Source organism: Puma concolor, chromosome E1, assembly GCF_028749965.1.
Source record: "Puma concolor isolate L17-30 chromosome E1, mPumCon1.1.hap2, whole genome shotgun sequence".
Classification (NCBI taxonomy): Eukaryota; Metazoa; Chordata; class Mammalia; order Carnivora; family Felidae; genus Puma; species Puma concolor.
In genome coordinates, this window is record NC_141680.1 from 62,454,673 (window position 1) to 62,472,870 (window position 18,198).

The following is an 18,198-nucleotide window of genomic DNA, read 5'->3' on the forward strand; positions in this document are numbered from 1 at the left end:
GGCCAGGGGCCAGGGGCCAGGAGAGGAAGCCCCCACGCACAGGGGAGGTGGTAATTGGTTGGAAACGGGGGGCGGGCCCCACCAGGCAGTGGTCCTGGCCAGATGTGCACCGCAGATGGGCGGGGGGGGGGGGGGTGGTGGAGAAGGAGGTGGGGCCGAGAGGGCTCTGGAGGAGCCAAGGAAATGTGGAACACAGCTGGGCAGGCCGGGGCCGGGCTGCACCCTCTGCCTGGGGCTGCGCCCACCTCCCCAGACTCAGAGCGGTATGGGCTCCAGATGTGCCAGCTGGGAGGGAGGTGGGGGGGGGGGAGAGAGCTGTCAACATGCTCCTGCAGCCACCTCGGGGGCCTCGCCCGGAGCAGAGCCCCTCCCGGGCCCCTGGCCTCCCCTCGGAATGCGGCCCTGTGCACGCAGGCCTTGCGGCCGCCCGGCAGGACAGCCCCGGGGGCCCCTCGGGGACTCTGGGGCTCCCCTCTGGTTTCCCAACCGCCTGCTGTCTGTTCAGCCCCTCGCGCTGGGACGTGTGTGGCAGCCCGGGCCCGTGGCTGCTGGTATCCGTGCGGCCCGGGAAGGGTTAAGCCCGGCGGCGGTGGCTGGCACGCGGAGAGGTAATTGCAGTTGGCAGCGGGCACAGAGGGCTCTCCGCTCCTGGCACCGGCGCCGCCGTAACTCAGTGACTGCTGAGCGGCAAGCGTTGCGTTTGCAGAGCGCGGACCCACACGCCGCGCCCGCCGTCCGTGTTCCAGGCAGGGAGATTAGCGCCCGGCGCTGCTGGAGAGCCAGAGAAACCTCTTTGTGCAACAAGAAAGGGGCTGTTTTCCAAACAGGACAGGTGACAAGTGAGGGACAGTTGTTAAAATAATCTAGGCTTTAAGCGCTGCGCAGGGTGCACATGTTGGGCAGGCGATAAGCAGCAAGAGGTCTCCTTCCCGCTGGAGGGAGGCCGGGTGGACGGGGCAGGGTCCCCGGCCCAGACTCACCCCCCTGCTGCCCGCTTCCCACCCCCGCACTCTTAGTAGCCTCCCCAGGGGGGACCCGCTGGTGCGGGCGGGGCTGGGCGCTGGGGCGAGGCTTCCCTGGCAGCGGTGGGTGGCCCCGAGCGCTCAGTGCCTCTCCCCCTCCCCGCCCCTGCAGCTCTTCCGCCTCTCTGTCCGCCAGGCAAACTCCCAGCCCTGGCGGGAGCATCTGGGAAGGATGTCTGTAGGAGGGAGGGGTGGGGGGCTGCAGCAGCCACGTGGGACCACCTCAAAATAACGAAGTAACGGAGGAACGGCCACGGCCCCACCCTGGCCCCGCCACAGGTGCATGGGCACACCCGGGCTGGCTGACTTAGTTTCCCCTCCGGCCTGCCCTTGGGGACCTCAGCAGCGCGGAGGGCGGTTTGTGGGCAGTGCCACCTGCCCTGGGGCCCAGGGAGAAGGTGTCCCTGTCCTGCCTCTGGGGGCTGCGGGGAGGGCGGGGTGGGAGGCACCCTGCAGACGGCGTCCTCAACGGCCTCCCGCCACTCGCTTCCCCTGAGCCAACGGCTACATTGGTGGCGTGGCTTTTGGCCTTCAGGGCTCCCCACCGCCCTTAGCTGCAGCCCCAGGGGAGTCCGCTGGCCGGGTCGGGGGGCCCGTGCGGGCCTCTTGCCTGCCTCCACCCTGTCCTGCATCCCGTAGAACCTTCTTTGAGGCAGGGGCAGCCTGAGCAAGAAGAGGGTCCGTTGCTCCCGCTCAGACCAGCCCTGGATTGCCCCAGGATTCCAAGTCGTGTGTCCATCCACCTGGACCTCCTCAGGCTGGACATGCCCACAGCCTAGTGGGGGAGGGCGTGCCTGCCGGGCCAATGGGCTTAGTGGACAAGCGCAGGTGGCCAAAGACCAAGGGAGACAGGGTGTGGCTCTTAGCCCCCCCCCCCCCCCCCCCCCCGCCCAGCCCCCTGAGCACAGGGCTTGCAGGGAGCAGGGCCCACCCGAGGCCGAAGAGGAGCCTCGGGAGAGGCAGGAGCCCTGAGGGGGAGGGCACCCCCGACCTGCCAGGTCCCACCTGGCGGTAGCCGGGATCTATATGTCCTGGCGACCGTGCAACCACATACACCTTCCAGGCCCGTGCCTCAGTTTACCCCCTCGCCACCTCCTTCTCTCTGCCCTCCGTGAAGCCGCCCCGCCTCGGGATCTCCTTCCTGCGGGGGTTCCCTGCCCTCCGCCCTCCGCCTGTCTGCCTGCTGTAGCCTCGCTCCCCGACAGGCCACGTGGTGCCGGCTGCCTCGCTGTGAGCTTGGAGCGTAAAGGCCGGCAGGCGGGCGGGCGGGCGGGGCCGGAGCGAGTGGCAGCGTTTGCTGGCTGCCTGCCCTGGCAGCATGCCTGGCTGCTAGTTTGACTGGGTGCCAGCTGGCTCCCCGCGTGCAGGGGCCTGTTTCTCTGCCGTGTGTGTTCGGAGAGAAGGGGGGTGAGGCGGGCGGGGGGCACGCGACACGGCCGGAGCGTGGGGGCCGGCAGGCATGGTGGGCTGCCTGGGCGGGCCGCTCAGAGGTCTGGTCTCCCCCGAGTCCTGCTTCCTCCCACCACAGGGCGGCAGGTGCCCAGCAGAACCTGCTCCCCACCCCCTCCCTTACCTGGGGTGGCCGGGGCAGGGCCTCTGAAATGGCTCTATCTTAAGGAGGGCAGCCAGGCCAGGCCCCGGCAGTAAGTGGGGGCCGGGTCAGGGGAGATGGGCCCAGGTGCCCCCCCCAACTCCAGGCAGGACTCCCCACCCTCCCACCGGTGGACCTAGCTTGCCATCTGGGGGGGGGGTGGCAGCCGCCAGGACAGGGGCCCAGGCTTCTGCTTCCCTGGCTGAGCAGCTGGGGTGCAGGGGAGGCACCCTGGAGCTGGAGGAGCCGCCCCGGAACATCTGGCCGGAGGCAGAGCCTGTCTGCCCAGCCCCCAGGCCTCCTGCTCCCCGCTCCAGGCTCGCCCAAGTGAGGGGTCCTGCCAGAGACTGGACATTCCCCACCGAGGCTTAGGGTGGGAGTGGGCGTCGGAGCTGGCCCTGGGGCAGGGGTGAGCTAGTGTCCAGCCCGCCTGCCCTGGGGGGGTTGGGGCAGGGGCGGGGGCACAGCACAGCTGGTCCCATTGTCATGGAGTCCGGCCCCCCTGTCCCCACCCCGCCCCCAGCTGCCTGGCTGGGACCACCCACAGGGCCGGTGAAAGGAGATTCTGTTCCTGGGGGCTCCGCTGGGGAGGGGTGGGGCCCCCTGGCTGCTGTGCACCACAGCCCCGCTACTTGTGGTCTCTTGTGCCACCTGGAGGGGAGCCTTGGGTGGCAGCGGGACGCGTGCCATCGCCGGCTGTGGGCCCCACTGGCCTCTTTATCCGAGGCCCTACTTCTCCATCCAGGGCTGGGCCGGCCTCCAGGAGCGCTGGGGACCACACCAAAATGTGGTTGGATGTTCCCCACTGCTCCTGGCCCCCGGCCTCCCCTCTGCCCCCTCTGTCCCCTCTGAGACCTCATGGGGACTTCTGGGAGGGAGCAGGAGCCTGGGGTCATGTCTGTGTGAGGGACACAGGTGTCACCTGGCATCCACCACCTCCGTGTGACCTCAGAGGCCGTCCTGGCTGCGGAAGCTTCATTTCCCAGAGCCGTCTAGAGGGGCTCTCTGATGTAGGTCTCTGCCCTGGACCCCAGCCCCTTCCCCCAGGCCCCGTCGGCTCCTTCTTCCTCTCCTGGCCTCAGTTTCCTCGATGGCTAAAATTGCCTCTGATTCTGCCCCCACAGAACCACCGATGGTCGCCCTCCTAGCGCACCCCGTCCTGGGCTGGGTACGGTGGCCCCGAGGCTGCCTCCCTGAGTCCTGCACATGCTGGACGGAAGGAGGAGGCAAGTGGGGGCGGCCGGCTGCTCTGAGATCTGAGGACAGAGTGTGGGGAGGGGCCCGAACTCCCCAGATCCCAACACAGAAATCGGGGCTGCCCCGCTGGATAGGCCATATCCGGCCAGAGGGAGGTCCGTCTCTTGTGGACCTCTGACCCCTCCAGAGCCTTCATGGGGCTTTTGTGGCCGGCCTTCTCTCACCCCTCCCCATGCCCTCATGCCCTGGCAGGTCTCCTCCGTGGCCCCAGCTCACCACCGTTTCCTTCATGTGGCTCTTTACATAGCAACTGGTTGCTGAGGGCACGGGTCCCACCTAATCCCTGTGAGGCTAGTCCCCGGCGGGCTCACTGTACTGGGCCAGCCTGCCTAGCCCTGGCTTGGTTCTTGCAGCCACAGGTGGCCCTGAGGTAGGGATGCCAGGGCCAATCCCTAGCTCTAGGTCAGGCCAGGTAGCACGCCTGTGGTGCTCAGGAAAATGATGCTTTGTCCTGCTGCTGGCCCAGGGATGGTACCTGCCTCGTTAACTTCAACGAGCAATCCCGAGATATGGGGGGGCGGTTGTTCACCCATTTTATAGGGGAGGAAACAGGTTCGGGAAGCTGTGTGGTGGGTTTTGAGTCCAAAGAGTCTGACCGGGGGCCGTCTGGTCCTCTCTTTCTCTTGGCTGCCCTCTGAGGCCTGTCTCCCTCTGCCTTCCTTGTGTTGGGAGTAGATGTTCCCCGTTTCCAGCTCCTGCTGGTCAGCCAGGCTCTTGGCGTAGAGGCTGCTCTGGGACCCTGGCCGGGGGTGCCTGCCTCGTGGGCCCCTGCCCAGGCAGCCGTGGGCGGGGCAGCACCGCGCTGGACCAAGCCCAAGGCCCCTGCCCCTCGTAAGGGTCATCGTCACTGCTCAAGAGCTGTGTCAGCCTTAGGTCCATAGCGCCTGAGAGGCTGGGACAGCCAGCGCACCTCTGAGCCTCAGTTTCCCCATCTGCAAACCACCCTCACCCTTCAGACCCAGCGTGACACAGTCAAAGCCAGCAAGTACGAAGCATTTGCCACCGACCGCTCTGTCTGGCCTGTTCCCCGCGGCAGCCGTCCGCTGCTGGGCCGGGGGCCGCCGTTTGCAGTGGGAGCGTGTGTGGGGGCAGCACTGGCTGGGCGAGGGGGAGGCCCCTTGTCGCTGCCTGGGCACATGGACTGTCTGCAGCATGACTGTACAGGTCTGAGCAGCCAGGATCCCCCAGGTGCAATGACCTGAGTGTGGCCAGGACGCCCCACCCAGGGGGCTTGGAGCCCTCCGGAGGGCAGGGTGCAGAGCCTGGGCCAAGAGGTCTGGGCAGGGCAGGCGGCAGCCCCCCTGCATTTCCCGGGCAGCCAGTTGCATGGTGGGATGTCAGCGAAGGTTTTGGGGGTGACGCCGGTCCGCCCCCAGCTCCTAGCTGTGAGGGGCTGTTGTCTTTCCCGGCTGGAGGCCTGCAGCGATCTGGGGCCCCAGCCCTCCCAGGCCTCCCCTCCTTCCGAGGGCTCTCCCCTAAGCTGTGCTGCCTGAGCCTCCCTCCTCCCTGGGAGCACGTGTCAGGAGCCCGGGACTGTCCACAGGCCGCCCGGATCCTGGGCAAGCTGCCCGCTGCCTGTGCTCCAGAGACGCCTGCAGGAGCCTGGCCCCTTCCCCCAACACCTAGTGCTCCTCCGAGCCTGGGAAGAGACCGAGGCTGCCAGGCCCTGCGCCTTGGGCCTCGGGGGGCAGTGAGTATGCAGGGAGCGCCTGAACTGGAAACTCGACAGGTGGGATGGAAGAGGAATCCACACGAGCCTGCGCTTGGCCGCCCAGCTGCGGAAGGCTGAGGCCGGGGCACTCCCCGAGGGCCGAGCTTCCAAAGCCCGCCCCCTCCCAGAGAAGGGGTCTCACGCAGGGCAGGTCGTCCCAAAGTCCAGGGGGACACCCAGGGGTCTGGCCACCAGGCGTGAGGGGGCCTGTGGACAGAAGCAGGGAGGACCAGGGGAGGGGCTGTGGCAAGGTTAGCCCGGGCAGACGTGATTAGCCGATCGCCGCACTCGAGCCGCCTGTAGGTGCAGCCTCAGAATCCTTCTTAACCCAGTTCTGGCCTGTCCCGATCATCTGGTAGACTTGACGCCACAATGGAAACCCGCTGACGTCCTGAGTGAAAGGGGCGTCTCGTGGGAGGGAGCTGGCGTCCAGTCAGTGTCGGGCATTGGGCCATGACCCCTAGCCTGGTACCTGTGGCAGAATCCTAAATGATAGCAGTGCGTCAGGGCCCGAGGAGCAGGGGCCATTTGCCCAGCTGTGTCCCTGGGTGTCTCTGTGGAGGTCGTCGTGGGTGAAGCAAGTGTGGGATCCTTCAGGGCTGGCAGGAGGTGGCGGGGGGGGGGGGGTGCTGCTGGGCTCCATCTGGGGGAACTTACCCCTGCTGATCCCCAGAGAGGGCCTGACCCAGAGGAGATGGGCTCTGATTGGTCAGATGGGCAGTTGAGCTGCTGGGAGCCCGCCCTGGGTGGCCAGTTGGGCCTAGTGGTCGTGTTGTGGGGAGCTGCCCTTGGGAGCTGATGCTGGGATCAGCTGGCAGCTACAACCTGAGGCTCGATGGCCGGTGAGAACTTTCCAGCAATTGGAGCCTCAGGATAGGGGAGGGAGTCACCCTCCAGGGAGACAACAGTGGCCCGGGGCACAGGGGCGTCTGTTGTCGAAGGATCTTGTCCTGAGAGCCGGGCAGGACGTTGGCGGGGTGAAGGTGGTTGGAGCCTCCCAGAGTCTGCTGAGCGTGCTGCCTCTGTGTGGAGCTCTGTGGGCCTGGGCTGGGGCTCCCTGGCCTCCCCGCCAGAGAGCCCTGGTCCTCTGGTTGGCTGGCCGCACACCGCAGCCCCCCCGCCCCAGACCTGGCCAGGAGCATGCCTGCCCTCCAGCCTCCCGAGAGACCCAAGAGCAGTCCCCAGCGGGCAGGATGCCCATTTCATCACACCCATCGGCATCGGGTGATGGCCTTGACCCTCTAGGGTCCCCCATTTTCACTTATGTCGTGGGGTTGAGTGTCCTGGCAACTCACAGCAGCGGGCAGGGTGGACGGTGTCATCAGTGAGACATCCACTGAGGCCCGGGACCCCTCCCCAGAGCTCCATCAAGAGCCTCAAGAGCCTCCAGGGCCTGGAAGGCAGTGGGAGGCCAGGGACAGACCTGGGGCCCGGCTCCCCACCGTGGGCCGTTGCTTAACAGATTTGCCACCTGTCAATTAGCTCCCACCTCAAGGATTACGAGGATCTGGAACGGGGTCCTGGACCACCATATTCCCTGCGGGAATGTGGGCTCCTGGGTTCCTGGGCATCCAGCCCCTGCCCCTCTCCCTCTCCCTGCACCCCGAGCCGTCCTGAGAACCACAGCCCCCGCCCTCTGCCGTGGCCCCGTCAAGGACCCACAGCGGCCCTGCCTCATGCCTTCTCATGACAGCTGCTGTGGTTTGTAAAATCAGCTTTATTTTCTTCAGTTCAGAGAGGATGATCTCGGCGAAAAGAAAGGGACCTTTCTATGCTTGGCTGGGAGGCCCCCTCCACATCCCCGTCTAGTCCCCCCACCCATGCCCCTTCTGCTGCTTTTTCCTTCTCCCCCAACTTCCTCCCCACGGCTCGAATCTCCCTGTGGGATCCCCGAGGGCAGGGCCTCAGGCAGCTGGAGGTGGGAGGGAGTCCCCTGCTCCCTGGCCTGGACTGCCACCAGCTCGGCTCAAAAGGAGAGGGGCTCGGACAGGCACCCTAACACCGAACACCCCCCCTCCGACCCAGGGCGCCGCAGGGAGGGGCTCCCCGCTCAGCCAGCGGACGCCACGGGTGGGCGGCAGGCCTAGACCTCCCGAGGGGTCACGGGGAGGCGGGGGTGTCCACGCCCGGGAAACGGGTTCTGGGAAGGAGGAATTTACAGACTTCTGTTTACCAAAACGAGGCCCCGTAAAACATTTAACAGCGGCCAATTAAAAGGGGACAGCTGCGGTGGCTTACCACCCCGGCCCCCGCCCGCGCGGCACACACAGGCCCCGGCCCCCCGCCCGCCGCCCCCGGCTGCTCCCGGCCCGTCCGGCTCTCAGCTTTTGTCAAGTCTCCCAGGAGCTGAGTTTAATCTAGGGAACAGCTGTTCCAGATGCGTCTCCCCACACAAACTAGGCCAGTTGGCCAGGCAGGAGGGGGCTAGGAGGGGATAGGCCGGGGCGGTGGCTGGCACCTTTCCCGAGCCCTCACATGTGCCTGGGGACGTGAGCCCTAAGCAGAGAGCCATCCAGGGACTTCTCCGGCCTCCAGATGGGGCTGCCGGGAACGTCCCTTGGGGACAGGGTTCCACAGCTCCACCTCCAAACCAAACTGCATCATCTGGGTCTGAGGGACCCAGCCCGCTGGGATCAGGGTGCAGGCCACCCCATTCGGGCTGGGGGATCCCAGACGGCCCCCATTTGGTGCTGACCGCTTTCCATTCCAAGCTCTGCCCCTGCGGCTGCGTTCTTACCTCTGAGCTGAGCTACGCAGCCTGATCCACGGTGGCACAGCGCACCCCCCGCCCTGCCCCCAGCCTCAGGCCTGCCAGGGGACTCCCGGGCCCCTGGTGCTCGCGGTGGGCTCCAGGGCTGACCCCCAGCTGCCTCGACCGCCACCCCCGGCACTGAGATAGAGCCCCCACGCCGGCCTCCACACTCCACCGTCCGCCTCTGCGGCCTCTGTATCCAGACAGACCAGCCTCAGGCCGGGAGTAATGCCCCAGGCCCTCCAAGGACGTGGGGGACTGGAGGCCTGTCCCGTGGTTCTGGCACCGCCCCTTCTGGAAAGGTGTTTCCCAGAAGATACTCCGTGGGGTGCTCAGCCACCAGCTGTTACAAAGAACGTTCCACTCGAACAGCAGAGGGCTTCTGTCGTAAATAGACTCAGGGAAGCAGTTAATGGGCAGGATGAAATGGGGCTCTCTGCCCCGGGACTCGTCCGGACTCCACTGTGACACTAGGAGGGGTGCTGGTGCCCGCTCCCCAGGCACGGGGCTCACGGCTCCCTTTTCTCAAGGGCGACAGGCCACACACACCAGCCTGGGGGGCCAGCCTGCCCTCCTCGCCCAGGACTGCTGTCCGCAGGGCCCCACTCGAGCTCCTCCTTGTCCCTGTGGCCGCTGCTCCCCGGGGAAGACCCTGGATGGCTGTTCCCTCCTCACAGCCAAGGCCACCTTGAAGGGCGGGAAGGCGCTCCTGGGAGCTGATTGCTCCTGGGACAACCATGGGGTGAGAGAAACTCCTACAGAGCACGTTCAGAGCGTCACCTCCAAGCAGGAGTCAGAGTAAGACTGTCTCCTGCCTGCCCCAGCTGTGGGCCCCCACCCCCGCCCCTCCCTGCTGGGCCACGAGGGGGAAGGACCAGCGGTGAGGAGCCCCAGTCAGGGTGGCTGGTGGCCCTGGACATCCAGCAGACACAGCTCCCCCAGGCTGTGCTTATGCCTGTCTGTCCTCGTCCCTTCTGGGGACAGGGTGTGCATCCCAGGTGGCAGGAGCCCCCAAGGTCCAAGGCCAACAGGTGGGGCCAGCTCCAGGGTATGGCTGGCGTTCCTGTGCTGGGCAGGGCCAGGCCCCAAGGATGGTTTAGGCCCCAGAGGGACGGAGAAGGGCCTGCCTGGCATGACTCAGACCCCAGGAGGGGTGTCAGGGCTGGGGGCCAGCTCCCTCTGTAGATCTCAGAGTGGAGGCCGGGCCGCTGGAGAACCCGCCATGCTGGCAGCCCCAGCAAAATGCGAGTCGGCACCCCCCGACGGCGCCAGCCCCAGGGTGCAGGCTGCCCGAGCACTTAGGTGCCCGTTGGATGGCGTGGGCCGAGGTGGCACCTGGCCCTGGCTGTCCTGGCTGGCAGTTCGGCCTGTGCAGCAAGGGTCTCCGTCCAGCATGTGTGTCCGCTGCGGCCCCGTCCTCCCAAGATGCCTCTCCGAGAGGAGCTTTTGTTGCCCTGCCTCAGAGCTCCCGCCGTGTGCTACTGGGGGAGGGACCGCAGGCGCCCTCTCCCATCTTCCTCTCTCCCAGCCCATCAGCAATTCAATTTGTGCCGCACCAGAGGGATGGTGTTAGTCGAGTCAGAGTTAATATGATGTATTGATGGGTTGATTTCCCACCGGCGGGCTGTATACCAGGCTCTGCGGGGCGCCGCTCCTGGGCCGCCCACCGCTTCTCCCCTCCCTGGGGTCAGGGCGCATGCGGGCCGGGGCCTCGAGGGTGCCTCTGCAGCCAGTGTCCTTGCTCCTCCAGCTCCAGGGTACCCCAGATTTTCGGGGAGTCTGGCATCCACCTTCCTACCCATGAGCCACTTGGATCACCATGGAAACAGCAATGTTCTCTATGGGCAACATCGTTTCTATGGAACCCAAAAAGGCAAGTGCTGGCTTGGGGCCTCGCTGGGGGTCTGGGGCGCAGGGCATCCGGGAGGGTGGGGCCGGGCGGGGCTGGGCTGGGGGCTTCTGGGGTACCAGGTGAAGACGGCCAGCCTGGGCAGACCCTCCTCTCCGGGTCTCAGGCCACGGCGGGGTAGGGACCGAGGACAGGGAGCCTGCTTCTCAGGCTCCCGGAGGATTTAAAGTCTCAGGACCATGGCCAAGAGGCAGGTCATGTGCTGGGGTTAGGTGCGCACCCTGAAGACACAGCCATGCTGTCTGGATATCTCCGGCTCCGGTGGAAGATTCCCAAACGACCGAAGCCCCTAAGGGGTGGTGCCTAGCCCCTCGGCACCTAGCCTTGACCTGCACACACGATTTCCCGATCCCCACCGCCCTGGGCAGCTCGGGGGGAGGATGCCATCGGGCGGGGGTGGGGGGGAGGAAGCCCCCAGAAGCCTGCACTTCCTGCCTCACCCAAGCTGCACACCAGGGCCTCAGGTCAGACAGAGGCTGCAGGCTGTGTTGGGGCATCAATGTGCCCCAGCAGGCAGAGGAGGGGCTCTCATTCCATCGGCAGGAGGGGGCCCCCAGGAGGTGTCTCTGGAGAGGGGACACCGAGGTCAGGGCTTTGCTGATGAGAAAGCAGTGCTGACGGGACTGTGGGGAGGGTGTGCGTGCACACGTGTGTACGTGCATGCATGCCCTCTCGGGCGTGCACACGCACTCTCATGCAAAAGCCCAACCTCAAGGTCATGGATCCCATCAGGGAGCCCACAGGAGATGTGGCCACCGGGGGAGTGGCTGGGGCCCTCAGTGCCCTGTCTCCTAGATTTTTCCTGGATGGGATCACATCTCATTTGCATTTTAGGAAGGTTTCTCTGGGGTCGTGCCAGTAGATGGGCAGGGAGGCTGTTGGGTTCCTTACCATGTTTCAGATGACCAGTGATATGGACCTGAATTGGGGCATGGGGGTCCCACTGGGGATGTGGAGGGGACATGCAGGTCGAGAGGTCCTAGGTGACCCCCATTCATGGCCAGGCTGTGGGAGGGGTGCACCTGCGGGGGAGCAGTTCAGAGGGGAGGGGTGAGTTCGTCTTCCACACAGAGGGACTTTCCTAGGGGTATCCAGGAGGTGGCTGGACACACATGGTGGAGGACAGGTTGAGCCAGCCCAGGGAGAGGGGCCAACCTGGGTGAGGACACACACAGCTCCGGGGATCCCAAGGAGCCCCAAGCCTGGGGCCCTCAGTGGAGGCAGAGGAGGGGACCACAAAGCACCCAGCAGGGTCTGGCTGATGGACAGGACACCGGGCTGGGCTTCAGGACCTAGCAGTTCAATCAGAGTGTGCTGAAGGGGGCCTCAGGGAAGGAAGGGAGGCCCTCAGCAAGGTGACCCCCAGTGAGGCAGTTTTGGGGTGGAGCCTATGGCCAGTGCTCATGTCCTCCTAGCCCTGCCCCAGTCCTTTCTCCCAACAAGCTTCCCACTCCCGGACATTGCTGTGTCTTGTGCCTTTGGGCCGGGCGGGGCAGCTGAGGTCCGGAAAGCTTTGGCCTTGACCCAGCCGAGGATGGGCTGGCTGGGATTGATTCGGACAAGGGTCGGCCTGTGCCAGGGCCAGGAAAGCCCGCCACCCCCTGCCCCAGGAGATGGGTAGGTGAGGGATGGTCCCCGGAAACCAAGTTTCCCGCATGTGGGGCCAGGTGCTCCGCTACCCAGCCAGAGGACAGCCCCCACCGGCCCCAGGCGGGGTCCCCCAAACTCCCACGCGTGCAGCCGTTTTGACAGCATTTGTCAGGGGCGACAGCCCGACCCGGTGACCCCGAGCCCAGAACTGCCCTTGCAGTAATGGGGCGCTCGTGGCCTCTCGGCTTTCAGTGCTGTGGTGGAGCCCCACCCAAGAACGTTTTGGTTTCAGAAATCAAGCTAATTAGGTTTCACCCAGGCTACTCTTCCCCAGCGCCCCGCCCCCTGCCCCCCTCCCTGCCAGTTTTAATTAGCAGGAAATTGACAAGGAACTTCTGTGCACGAGGACAGTTTTACAAGTTCCAAATGTTTCTTTGTTCCCCCTTGTCTGCCCCCTCGGGGTACCCCAGGTCCACAGAGACAGGAGCCCGGCTTTGGGAGCAGCGTGCGACCCCAGGGCCAGCCTGGGACCCACATAGAGAGCGTGGCCCCAGGCTGGAAGGGCTGGCCCAGGGCCCAGGCTGGACAGCAGGCCACGGCCCGGCCCAGGGAGCTGGGGGTACACTGCCCCCTACTGCCCACCACCCACCGCCAGCCTCCACGGGCCCAGAGCTGTGGGGGCTGCCATCTGTGATCACTTCCTCTTCTCCCTTCAAAGCATCCCCGGATCCCCCGGCCTGAGGTTGCCACAGTTGACATGCAGAGAGGAGCTGGGGGCCTGCCAGGGTGTTCAGGAGGTAGGCGAGCGGGGTCCTCCGCCCCCAGCCCATCCTCAGACTTGGCCTCCCTTTCTCCTGGGTCTTAGCCCTTACAGGGGCCTAGTCAGAGACGGGCACTTCGCAGTCCACAGTGCACGGTCCCGCTTGCAGTGGACGGGTGTGCGGGCACAGCCAGCGGTGTGGTGGCCACATCACGCCACATGCTGTGTGCCACCGGCCACTTAGACAGCCCCGAACCGTGAGTCAGCGACCTCCCCTGCTTTTAAGGTTCTGATGGCCGATTGCGAGGCCCTGGCGTTGCCTGGGGCGGGGGAGATGCCTGTGGCCCCGTACCCCTCCCGGCTCTAATCCCTGTGAGCGCCGGGCCTGTGGGCGCCGGGCAGGGCAGGGGCCCCGGGCCATTCGCAGCTCCCACCTCCCGGGGGGGCCGAACGCGAGTCAGAACCTTCCAAGGGAGAGGGAGTTAGTGTTTACCCGGGGACGGAACGACGATAAAGTTCTGGAGACGGACGGTGGTGGCGACTGCACGGCACCGTGAAGGTTCGCAGTGCCAGCCGACGGCGCACTTAAACACGGTTAAAGGGGTAGACCCGACATGAGGTCTCTTTTACAACTTTAAACCTTCTCGGACGGTAACTGCCAGCAGGCCTTGGACAGGCTCCTGGAGCCTGTGTCTTGGGGAAGTCCCCCAGCCCTCCGGTGACCGCGCGGTTCTCTCGGCACGCAGATAACTTCTACCTGCGCAACCTGCCCCCCCAGCCCACCCTCCTGCCTGCCAACCACAACTTCCCCGGCGTGGCCCGAGCCGCCCCCGGCCACCCCATCAGCTCCTGTAGCCGCGACCGAGGCGAGGCCGGCCCCCTGCAGAAGGGTGCCAAGGAGTTCGACCGCTTCCTCATGGGCAGAGAGCTGGGCAGAGAGAAGGCCGGCAAGGCTGCGGAGGGCAAGGAGAGGCCGGCAGCGGGGGAGGAGGACGGCCACTGCAAGGACGGCGGCGGGGCGCCCCGGGGCGCCTGCGAGGGCCGCCCCAAGCACCTCGCCTCCTGCCTCCTCAACACCAAGGTGCTCAACGGCGAGACGGGCAAGGCCTCGCTGGCCAGCTGCGCGGGGGGCATGCTGGTGCGGCCCGGCGTGGGCGTCGCGGCCTCCGGACGCTGCACCAAGGAGGCGGCGGGCCCTGCGGAGCCCGGGCCGGCCTTCAGCGAGGGCCCGGAGAGGCGGCAGACGCGGTGCCAGGCCGCGTCCTACGCGGTGCCGTCTGGCCTGCCCGCCGGGCCGCCCCCGCCCCTCAGCACAGCCACCGGCTCCTTCCCCTGCTTGCAGCTGCACGCGGGCCCGGACGGGCTCTGCCCGCTGCAGGACAAAGTCCCCCGAGACCTGAAGGCCAGCGGGCCCACCTTCGTGCCTTCCGTGGGACACCTGGCCGACAAGAGCCGCCCCTTTCAGGCAGCCGAGGCCTGTGCGGTGGCAGGCGACGGCAAAGACCGGCACCTCGAGGGGGCCTTGGCCCCTGAACACGCTGTGCCCTATGGGGTCTCCTACGCTCACCTGAAGGCCGAGGGCAAGGCCGAGCGGCGGCCTGGGGGCTTCGAGGCGGCTCTCAACCCCCGGCTAAAGGGCCTGGAGTATCTCAACAGCACAGGCCCCGAGACCCCCTTCTCCGGGCTCCCCAAAGGTGGTCTGGACAAAAGTGGCTACTTCGAGCTGCCTGCCCACTCACAGGACTGTGCCCGGCCGAGTCACCAGGACCCGCTGGGTGGGAAGGTCGCCCAGGCCTGCTGCACTTTAGATAAGACCGCCAGCAAGGAGGCCCCCTCCGGTCCCCCTGGGGCCCAGAAGGTGGCCCGGATCCGGCATCAGCAGCACTTGGTGACCCCCGAGGTGGAGCCAGGGGGCAGTGGGGCCGAAGCCAAGCGCACGTCCCTGGAACTGGCGTCTCTGGGCTATGGTGGGCCCCACCTACCCCCATGGAGCATCCAGTCGGGCCAGGGCACTGCCATGGCCATTGGCGAGGAGCATAAGGCTGGCACCTACCTGGACCCTTTTAGCGGCAGCCTGCAGCAGGCCGCACTCCTGCCCCAGGATCTGCCCGCCCCACCCGATGAGGTCTCGGCCATGAAGAACCTGCTCAAATACAGCAACCAAGCGCTGGTCGTCGGCCAGAAGGCACCCTTCGTGGGCCTGGGTGGCCTCAAGGCCAGCTGTGCCCAGCAGGATGTGAAGTTCCCCGCCTCCAAAGGCCCAGCCCAGGCCCCGGGCGAGGCAGAGAGGCCCGACTGTGCCCGAAGCCGGGAACACGACACCCCACACAGTGACGCGGAAGTGAGGCAGCCTCCCGTGGGCATCGCGGTGGCCTTGTCCCGGCAGAAGGACACGGTGAGCCGGCCCGAGACGGCCTACGGCACCAACACCGGGCGGCAGGGCCGGGCAGCCCCTGCATTCAAAGGTAGGCCCCTGCGCAAGGGAGGGAGACGGGGAGTGTGGCCGGCCTGCTCTCCTCTGCCCATCCGGAGCTAACAAAGGGCGGGCCCTGGACTCACCCGCCGTCCCCGCCCCACGTCTTCGGTCCCGTCCCTCGCTGGGCTGACCGGCTCGCCCCCATCCCTCGAAGCCACCACTCCCCACACCTGCCTTCGGCAGAACCCCCGAGGCCCGTGGGGCGGGAGACCCTCCCTCGGTTTGTCACCCCCCTTGCCCTGCTTGCTTTAGCCTCTGGCTCTCCGGCCGCCCGAGCCCCTGTCCCTTCTGCCATGTCCGCAGCAGGAGCTGGGCCCCGCTCCACCCACGTGCTGGACCTGGAGGCTGAGGAAGAAAGGGCACGCCTGTCCGAGGACCGCCTGGGGCTCGCCGGCCGGGAGCTCCTGCTTCAGTGAGAACAGGGCTTCAGCCGCCGCGGGGGCGGGGGGGGCGGGGGGTCAGGCTTTGTGGCCTGACTCGGGCGGGTCTGCCTACCCCCACCCCGGGTTTGCGGGGGTTTCTGCCCGTGTCGAGGGGAGCTCTATGAACTTTTCCCTCTGCTGTCGGGGCCGCTGTGGGGGAGGAGGCCCCCAATACTGAGGCCCGCCCTATCCTGTGGTGTACCTGGGACCTTCTGAGCCTCACTCTCTCCTCCAAGGTTGATGTCCACAGGATGGGGTGGAGGAGGTGGGTAGGTGGCCAGGCGGTTGGGCTGAGCCCCCTCCACCCTCGGTGATGCACAGGGACAAGGACCGCCTGGAGTTCTCCCGGATCCACCCGCCCGGCGGCTGCCCCGGAGACCTGGCCCCTCATCTCATGATCGCCAGCGGCTCCTCGCTGCAGAACAGCCAGCTGGGCGGGGACCCAGCCCCCCACCCCCACCCCGCCCACCCTCCGTGGCTGCCCCGCACCCGCAGCCCCTCTTTGTGGATGGGGGGGCATTCCTACGGTCAGTGCTCCCAGGGCAGGCGGCAGGGGGGGGGGGGGGAGGGACAGCCAGGATGCCTGGGGCGGGGCATGCGTCCTGACCGGGCTGGACGGTCCTCAGCCTGGTGTGGGAGGCCCGAGAGTGGCAGGACCCGGTGCTGCACGCGCCCTGGTGACCGGGCCTTGTCTCCCCAGGCCTCGGGCACCCCGCCCTGCACCAGAACTTGCCCCCCGGCTTCGCCGCCTCTGTGCCCGGCTCCATACCCTCCGTCTTCCCCCTCTCCCAGGACAGCCCTGCACAGCTCGTCATTCTGCCCTCGGAGCCCACGCCCCACACAGCCCCCCACACGCTTGGTAAGAGCCTCCCGGGCCGGCTGTTTGTATGGGGAGGGGGCTGTGGGAAGTGGGTCTGGAGAAGGGAGCAGCCCACGCGGCCGTGGGGACAGTGAGGCGGGGCCGCCCGCCCGTGGCCCAGGCCCAGGAAGCAGGCGCGAGGTAAGTGAGGGGCGGGGAAGGGGCCGGCCCAGGGGGCTCGGGACACGGGGCGCAGGGCCCGGTCCTGGCCCATCTGCCTGATGGTTCCTCTGGCCCTGCCCACAGCTGACGTCATGGACCAGGCCTCACTGTGGCCCCCCATGTATGGGGGCCGGGGCCCCGCCTCCCACGTGCAGCACCCCGGCCAGCTCCCCGTGTACTCGCGGTCCCAGCTCCTGCGCCAGCAAGAGCTCTATGCCCTACAGCAGCAGCAGCAGCAGCAGCAGAGGGCTGCGCCCGTCCAGGTACCTGCCCCAGGCCACACCCAGCGGGGACCCAGGGCTCCTTCCTCCCTCCCTGCTCCAGGCCTCCCCACCCCCCAACGCCCTGAGCAGGGGGTCGAGCCGGCTGAGCCTCTCCCTCCCCCACCAACAGCGGAAGCCCGAGGACCACCACCTGGAGCAGGAAGAGCCCACCCAGGAGAAGACCCTGAAGTCCACCCACAAGCCAGTTGCCTTAACCCCCACAGCCAAGGGCACTCCCTCACCTGCCACCATAGGCCCTGCCAAGCTGTCCCCTTGCTGCCACTCGCCTACCCCGAAGCCCCCTGCCAGCTGCCCCACACCGCCACCGCCACCGCGTCCCGGAGCCTCGTGCACTTTATCCGTCCGCCCCTCGGGCAGCCCCGGGCCCGGCTCCAAGCTGCCCAGCTCCGAGGACAAGAGTGGGGAGGGCCGGCGGTCCGGAGCCAACCTGAGCGCGTTGGAACCAGGTGAGAGCGGGCAGCGCTGGGCTGACCTTGGCCCGCCCCCTTCCACTCGGAGGCTTTTCTCCACTTCCGGGTGGGCAGAGCTGAACTGAGGGGGCTGCCTGGTTTGGCACCTGCAAAGGCCTTCCAGGAAGGGCCCAGGGCGCTGTTCCTTGTCCTTCCCCGTCCACAATCCTGGATGACCCATGCGGCGAGCACTGAGGGACCCCACCACCTCCTCCCCAGTTCCTGGCAGACGGGGCGGGATGAGGGCTGGGCTCAGCTGACCGGCAGTGGGGGCTACGGACAGTGAAGTGCCTGGCCTGCTGGGGCCGGTGGCAGGACCTGGGCACAGCCGTGGGACCGGCTCCCATCCCTGGCTCCGGGTCTCGGCGAAGCGGGGCGAGGGAGCGCCTCCTGGAGCCGTCTGGGCCCCTGCCGCCCAGCGCCCGCCCGCCGCGCCCCTTGGCTCTCGCTGTCCCGGAACGAGGCCCCACGTTGACGCGGCAAACCCGTGTGGCGAACATAAAACCCGCCCCCGTCCCACAATAAGGAGACTGAGCCAACAGAAGTTGTGTTTTTGTTTTTGGGGGGTTTGGGTTTTGGGGTGGGGAGTGTTGCTAGCTTTTTTCCTCTTAGTTGTTTTTTTTTTTTTTTTAATGCAGTTAATGGGGCATGCTTCCGACAGGCTGCCGGCTCGTTCTGGTTCTGAGAAAGCCTGGTCCAAGTATCTTGTTTTAAACCACCCCCCTTCTGGTTAGCCACAGCACGCCGTGCCCCAGAGGGCCCCTGCACACCCCTGTGGACCCCTGGGGCCACGGCAGGAGCTGAGGTGGTCACAGCCGTCTGGCCAGGGAGAGCGTCCTGGGCTGGGCTGGGGGCGCTGGCTCCAGGGACCTCCTCTCCTGCCCTCAGGTGCCCCCTCAGTGTAACGTGTTCCCTGTCCTCATCTCACCTGTTTCGAAGGCAGAGGGCAGGCTG

At 66.9% G+C, this 18,198-nt stretch overlaps 1 protein-coding gene across 2 annotated transcripts in view; it reads left to right on the forward strand.

Annotated features, from left to right (window-relative positions):
* Window positions 1-18,198, forward strand: part of BAHCC1 (BAH domain and coiled-coil containing 1) — a 63,050-nt gene that overhangs the window by 27,681 nt on the left and 17,171 nt on the right. For both annotated transcript variants that reach the window (XM_086685552.1, XM_086685553.1), the window contains 7 exons: window positions 10,084-10,206; window positions 13,339-15,057; window positions 15,372-15,480; window positions 15,812-16,017; window positions 16,191-16,349; window positions 16,596-16,774; window positions 16,905-17,241. In XM_086685552.1, the coding sequence (XP_086541678.1) occupies window positions 10,084-10,206; window positions 13,339-15,057; window positions 15,372-15,480; window positions 15,812-16,017; window positions 16,191-16,349; window positions 16,596-16,774; window positions 16,905-17,241 (2,832 nt within the window). The remainder of the gene's footprint in view (window positions 1-10,083; window positions 10,207-13,338; window positions 15,058-15,371; window positions 15,481-15,811; window positions 16,018-16,190; window positions 16,350-16,595; window positions 16,775-16,904; window positions 17,242-18,198) is intronic.